Source organism: Montipora foliosa, chromosome 4, assembly GCF_036669935.1.
Source record: "Montipora foliosa isolate CH-2021 chromosome 4, ASM3666993v2, whole genome shotgun sequence".
NCBI classification, from domain to species: Eukaryota; Metazoa; Cnidaria; class Anthozoa; order Scleractinia; family Acroporidae; genus Montipora; species Montipora foliosa.
Window position 1 is genome coordinate 9,036,527 of NC_090872.1, and position 7,500 is coordinate 9,044,026.

The 7,500-nt window shown below is 40.2% G+C and overlaps 1 protein-coding gene across 11 annotated transcripts in view; it reads right to left on the bottom strand.

The window, feature by feature from the left end:
• LOC137999744 (neuroepithelial cell-transforming gene 1 protein-like) overlaps positions 1 to 7,500 on the bottom strand; it is a 76,084-nt gene that overhangs the window by 31,150 nt on the left and 37,434 nt on the right. For all 11 annotated transcript variants that reach the window (XM_068845625.1, XM_068845624.1, XM_068845626.1 and 8 more), the window contains 3 exons: position 7,500; positions 6,949 to 6,990; positions 4,676 to 4,732 (listed from right to left, as the gene is read on the bottom strand). The exon at position 7,500 is cut by the window's right edge and continues 58 nt beyond it. In XM_068845625.1, the coding sequence (XP_068701726.1) occupies positions 4,676 to 4,732; positions 6,949 to 6,990; position 7,500 (100 nt within the window). The remainder of the gene's footprint in view (positions 1 to 4,675; positions 4,733 to 6,948; positions 6,991 to 7,499) is intronic.

The window sequence follows — 7,500 nt, forward strand, 5'->3', positions numbered from 1 at the left end:
CTTTGTTCAAGTATAGTAGAGTACACTTGTCTAGTGGATACGACTGTTATTGAAGGCGACGACGAGTACTTTGCGTCGCCAGGTGCTTCTCAGTGATAAAACGTGCGGATTGCTTTTCTGAGACCGCATTATATAAAGTGAAGGGCACCTCTACACCCACCTTTTGTTTCGAACAACTAAGGAATGAAAATTTGCGCAGGCTTTTAGATTTGGAAGGTACCCTTTTTAAACCGCGAGCTGTAGAGGACTGGTTTATGTTCAACTAAAATGATACTGTTGTTCCAAATGTGATTTTTTACAGGTGCAGAACCCTGTTGTGTTAAACGTTTAGAATTTGGTTAGTTACTCAAAAAAGAACGATGAAACCGGTCATTTTTTTAAGCAAAATTACTTTGAAAAGGTACAATCTCCGATCTTTAATTGAAGAGGACACGAAGGAATATAAATGATTCCAGAGGGGAGGGAGAATTTTGATAAAATATCGCAAGTGTATCATTGAAGTTTCTTCCGTCAATAATTCAATGTCAATTGTTTTTGGCTCGAGTCTGTAAACGCTTGCATAATAAGTCGTCGAAAGTTTGAAGAAAAAGCAACATACATGATGGGATTGAGTAGAAAAGAGGTTTTGGCTAACACACCGCAAGCACTTGAGACAAGAGGGTACACCTTTACCCTGAAAATTGCGAGGATTGAGACCGCGGCATACGGAGACCAGGAGATTATGTAGGCAGCGATGACGCTTGAAAAATACATTGCTCCCCTACGATGCTTCCGCAAAAGAGCGCTATTCATAGTCTCGTCAAAGGTAATATTCATGACTCTCTTTACAACTCTTTTAGAAGCTTTGTGGATCTTGTAGTAACAAAACGCGATGGAAGCAATGGGCAAAAAGAAACAAGCGAAAAACATCAAAGCAAAGTATGCATGATCTTGTGGAAGAGCTGAATTCCATTCAATTGAGCATGTGTCGTTGGTTCCCTCCATTCCATATTTTGACCATCCTAATAATGGCGCCACACTGAAGGCTAATGAGTAGATCCAGCATGCCAGGATCAGCAGCAGTATTTGTCTCTTGGTGAAGTAAGACTGCTTCGAAACTGATCGGGCGATGGTCAAATACTTTTCCACTGCAATAATGGTAAGATGTGCGATGCTCACAAGTCCGAGACAAAATATCATAAAGGCGTGTGTACGGCATCCTGCCATTCCAAATGGCCATGATTGTTGATAATATGCAGCAATTGACAATGGGACTGGTACAGAGCACGAGAGGAGATCGCTAAACGCGATACTGAGGATGAAATAACTACATGCTGGAAGGCGCCTTGCATTCTTGTGGATTATGTAAACTACTAAGCTGTTTGAAAGAGTTCCGAGGATGCACAGGGTGAAAAAGATAACCACGAAGAATACTTTCCAGCTGTTAACTGGGTCCATCGCTGTGAATCAAATCGTTCTAAATAGCGACCCGTCTTCGCAAACCTTAGCTAAAAGTTTGCCATAAAACCAATCATTATATTCAGTCATTACAAAGATTTAATTTACTCGGAAATTGAGAAAATACACTGACACGTCTGAACGTTTTGTCTGCATATAGCACCAAAATAATAAAAGTTCAGAGAACAGGAAGGAAAGCAAAATGTCCTTAGCGTTGATTAGTCTTATTCCTGTTTTCATGTTGATGTGAAATATGACAGGATGTTCTCTTCACTAACAAAAAATTCTCAAAAAGAAAAAAAAGAATCACCTGCCTTTAATCGAGGTTGCTTTTGTGTTTCTTTAGCATTAGAAATCGATCAAATTTGATTCTAGTGCAATTCTCTAAGAAACGATTTTGGGGAAGCACTGGGATTATATTTTAGAATACAACCAACATTTCTTTTCGTTATTCATCGGTTTACTGACTGCAGTTAAACAGTCACCACCTTCCGTTCATAACTGAAGAGCGCACATTCGAAAACAAATAAACCAGCCTAAAAACGTCAGGATTTGGTGACGTCTTTAAATAATTATATATCTTAGGGAAGAATCATTCTTTAAAAATGTCATTCGTGACAGCGTTCAGTTATATCCTGACAATTTAATTTGAACGTCTTAAAGATCTAAAAATTTTTGCCTGCCAGTCACGAATGACATTTTTAAAGTATGATTCTTCCCTAAGATATATAATCATTTAGAGACGTCCCCAAATCCTGACGTTTTTAGGCTGGTTTATTTGTTTTCCGAATGTGTGCTGTTCGGTTATGAACGAAAGATGGCGACTGCTTAGTCGTAAAACTAAGCGATTTTTGTCTTGCATTTAATGAACTGCTCCGAATTTTGCAAACATTAATACCACAATTTATTTTGGAACGCGTTTTGAGGGCCATATTAAATTCAAATGTTCCAAAATAGCATCATTATCTTTCGGAAAGATAATGAATTTGAAAATCACTCCTTTATGCAAGAGATAATTTTCTTCATTAACTCGGAAACTTAAAATCAAGCTAAAATCGAGAAGAAGGAATTCTTATTTTACTCGGAAGCGCGAGCGTTTCCACTTTTTTAAACTTCCACTGAACAATGCAGATTTTCTTAATTCGGAAGGCCTCTCCGAATTTGGAACCCCGTAACAACGCTAAGATGTTTCCGAGTATCAGAAGCCAAGATGTTTCCGAGGAACCCCACAGTAACGCCAAGACGTTTCCGAGTTTCGAAACCGCCTAACTACGCCAGAACGTTTCACAACTTTGGAACCCCATATATAGGAATGCCAAGACGTTTCCGAATTTCGAAACCCCATTGCAACACCAATTAAGCGTTTCCGAATTTCGAAACCCTTAACTATGCCAAAACGTTCTCGAATTTCGGAACCCCATGGCAACGCCAAAAACGTTTCTGAATTTCGGAAACCCTTGCATAACAACGCCAAGAGGTTTCTGAAGTTCGGAAATCCTAGCAACAGTAACAGTCCTAGTAACAGTCCGGTACGCCGAGAATCAATGGCCCAAGATTCAGGTTTAATTGCCTAGCCCGCACCGAAAATGAATCTTTCAAGACTCATTCTTGTAAGATTCGTAGCGCAGCGTCCTTTTCATCGATCGCGCTGAAATTTGGCGTGTTTACTGGGGAGATATATCCCCAGTTTCCCTAAAAATCTCGGTTTTCTAGCTTTCATTACGCCTACATGACGGCCATTCTAATTCAGGCAATTTGAGCCGATGCGATGACCAAATTTTCAATCCATCGCCGAGCTCTCGCGAAGCGGTTTTTCTAAAGTTTTTCAGCCAAAACATTACACTACATGCTTCGGAATAGATAAAGAAAAGGATTTGCGGTTCATTGGATGGGATTTCAAGCGTTAAAATCGCTGAAAAGGTAAGATTAATTATTTAGCGATGCAATTGCGTGTCTGGAGCACATGGTCCTTTGATCTCACAGAATTGTGTTTTTCCTCAAAATATTCGCTTGTTTTCGCTTTCGCTCGCACATATTTACCTTTATTACATGTCCAGTGAATAGTTTTATCCTCTGGGATGAATTTTCCGTCGAAAAATCGGTTATTTGAGTGGTTTTTGGCAAACAGATGTTAATTATTCGTAATGCGATCGCTCCCGTTGCCGTTAGCAACGGGTCGCAAATTTGACACTGTCATCACCTTATCACATTACGCATTGATCGCTCGCGCTAATCCGATTATTTCAAAAAATCCAAGAATATTCGTGCCTCATCAGTTTTCGGTCAAATTTATGTCCAAGAAAGTAGATAAATTGAAGAAAATTTTATTTTCCAGCCGAAAATTCGTAATCAACGCTAAAATGACCAATTTTTGCCTGGAAAACTATTTTTTGTGTTATTTTTCTTAAATTTTTTCGTTCAACTTTCGCTTTTATAAAAGGTTTCAGTTGTCTGTAAATAAGTTATATGCTGTTGGAAAGCTTATTTTCTTAGCTTTAAAATGATGTATTTTTTCCCCCTAACTTTAAATATTTTTTGAGGAAAATAACTTTTTTTGGCGATGGCAGATTTACCGCGGTTTTCTCGCGGTTGGGAAGGTAGGGAAAAGAGTTAAACGTTCTGTATGAGGCAATTTTCTTATTCCCTTCCCCTATAAGAATGGCAGCCATTCATGGTGTTTAAACTAATAACTGGCCGACAGCCTGGTAATTTTCGGATAAAAAACAAACGACTTGTACTCAATCGTCTCGATTAACAACAAACTCCACCCACAACTCGACCAACGACGCAAGTTAATATTAACGAATATCAGTATTTCACAATTATTAAAAGCTAACGGTTTTGAGATACGTGCTTGGACTTCAATGTTATTGTTAGGGCTTTTGAGAAAGTTGTTAAGTCTTAAATACTGTTTAACAGTGCTAGTGAGCCTTCGACGTCATTTTCTCCTCGATCCAGCTCTGTCAAGATCTTAAAGTTAGTAATGGCGGACTATTAAAATCAAGGCTTAAAACTTTAGTCCCTTAGTGTTTAGTTAAAAATAGGAAATTATTGTTTGGTCACAGGGGCACTTTAAAATGGATCCGAAAAGAATTCTGCTCATTTAATAACTGAAAACCTTGACCGGCCGCCATCTCTTTTATTTCTCAAAGGAAACATGGCGTGTTCTAAGGTTCTCGATTTCGCTTGAGAAGACGAGATTGTCTAATTTGTTAATCGAAACTCCAAAAAAACGTACCTTGGCCTCGCCTGTTTTTCTGTCTACCTCTTCAATTATATCCTGAAGGCGACTTATCTACAAAGAGATCAAACAAGAGGGAAATTGAAAGAGAGAAATCATACTCGCATTTATCTGCACAACTTAAGCCTGGTTCAGACGTCCAACGCAAACTCAAGCGATGTACGACACGCAGGCGCAGTTCAAGTCCTCTTTCCAAGATGGTGGACGAGAATGAACTAGTGTGTTTCTTTTTATACCTTCCAGGTGATCTGGTGACGTAATTTGGAGGACTGGGAAGAAAAATTTTAACGCCGTATCCCATAACTGCGCGCGGCCTTAGGTGTTGTTTCCAAACTCCCTGCAGTATTTCCATCGCCAAAACTCAACAGATCATTACGTCTCTACCTCATTTCCTGTTAATGAATTTTTTTTTTTTCAAGTAGACCCGACAAGATCTAACCTCCCTTCTGCCATGTTGAATTCAAAAATAAGGCCGCGCGCGGTTGTGGGATACGGGCGTTAAAATTATTCTCCACAGTTCTCCGAATTTCGTCACCAGATCAACTGGTTCACACGTGTATTTCCTTGCGTTTGCATTTGTGTCGTACGTGTAAACCGGGCTTTAAGGTCTCTTGTACACCTCTGCGATGCCGTTGCAAAGCTCTCAACAACTAAGATATGAAGCCACAATCGGCGTCAAAATTGTCGAGACACTCTTATCCTTTAGAGTCGATTTCAAGCTCGGTGCGAAAATGGCCCCCTCCCCCGCACCCCCAGGAAAATGTTGTGTTTTTATCCTGTTTCCTGCGAGCCTTGTCAACAGCGGTACAACATTGATTAGGGTGGGGGAGGGAAGGGTATCCCGGAAACGTACTTTTTGGACAAGGTTTTCTTTGCAAACAATGAATGTGTCGTTGCCAGCAAGCTCTGTTGGCAACTGTCTCAACTAATTTTGTCGCCGACTGCACACACTCGGGAGCAGGTCAGTTTGTTGGGTCAGCGGTGAGCGTCTGACAAGATGCACGTTTGTTTTTGAGCTCTGTCATCTTTGCACAAAAAACTTTTAGCCTGAACGCAATTTTTATCTTAAACATTTCGTAATGTCATCTCATGTATTTTTCAAGCGATGTATTACACCTCTATTACTTTTCCACTTGTTATGTTAATATTTTAAGGGCTACTTTTCAACTATTCTCTTCCTACTTTGTCAAAATTTGACAGGCTGTTTAATGTAAACCTATTCTCACCTGGCGCTTCCCGCCTCGACTAGCCAATGCTATTTGCGGGAAGCGACCATTTTGTATTTTTCTTTTGTCAAATAGTAAATAAAGTTGAAGTTCATGTGTTCCCGTGAAGGACTTGCATGGGGCATCGCACAGGTCATGATGGACACGAATCCCGTTGGAGCAAGCTTAATTTTTCAGGGCTCTATAGATGGTTTTCAATCACTTGATGAGACGGCCATGTTGGAGCACAAAACAATAGCAAATTATGGCTCATGTTTTGCACTATAATGGCGTCAAATTCCCAAAAGACTTTTTTCTCTATTGCTCTGTGCACCAACATGGCTGCTGTGACTTCAGGTGAAAACCATCTCTAAGAGACAAAAGTCCTTTATCACTCAATGTCCAACCTCTCTCGTTCAGTGTGAGGCTAGACGTGCAAAGACAATTCAAAGACAAAGCCTTTATTCCCCACGGACTCCAAAATGGCCGCCGAGTGATAAAGGTGAATTATTTAAATTGTCGATATGACTGTGAGAATCATTTTAGCCCGCACTTCAAATATATGGCAAAATTGGGAACAACTGAAAAGATATTACGTAGTTTCCGTCAAAGAGAGCCCTGTTGTGTTACATCTGTTTTTCAGTGCTACGTTTGGTGATTGGCTTAAAAATGTCGCGCTAAATTTTCAACCGTTCAGTGATTAACTTGATTGTAACCGTCTCCCTCGCGTTTTCTCGCGCTTGGTGCTGGCTGCATATACTTGTTTTGGACCGAGATTGGTTCATTTGGTGGTCCCTGTGTGTAACAGACTAACAGGGTTGGCTCAAGTAATAACCTATAAGTTGCGATCATTTTCCGCCATTCGAAAGAAAACCGCTGCGACAAAAATGAACTGCAAGTGTACTAAAAAAAGCTTTTGTCACAGTGACTTGCTTTGGAAGCAGTACAAACTGAGCGCGTTGCATCGACTTGTCGCCAACCAAATGCCCAAAGGCAATTTGGGACTTGACTCGTTTTGAAAAAGAATATCACAAGTGAACTCTGAAATGCCTGCATTAAACTTACCGCTTGCTCAAGTTTATGCCAGTCAGAATGATCTTTTGGCGTCTGCAACAAAAGAATTCAAAATAAATTGCCAGTATCAAAGTTTCTTGTTCGTACGTGCACCTTCAAATACTATTTTTGCCCAGATCCACCACCCCACCTATAGAAAACAAACGATGACCTTTTCCTCCTAAAAGTGCGCTATACAATTCACCGAAGATAGAACTATTTGACCCACGAAAGAGCTTGAAAGAAGCATGCGGCTCAGCACACACGCAATTAGTCTTTTGCAACGGAGAAAGCCTCGAAAGCCCTGAAACTTTTCGGAACTTTTTCGGATATCATAATTCCCTCTGTATATTAAGAACGGAGAGATTTTAAGTCAACAAACTTCAGTATCATTTTGCTTTTTGTTACATTGAAAACATGTTCAAAGATCAGCTCATGAACTAAGGCCGAAGGCAGTTTCGTAAATGGCTTTTCGGGTGCGAAAAGTTATCGGGACTGGCCCGAAACTGGCCCGTTCACTTCCAGGGAAAACAAACGGTAAATGGCCAGAGTTTTTAACTCACG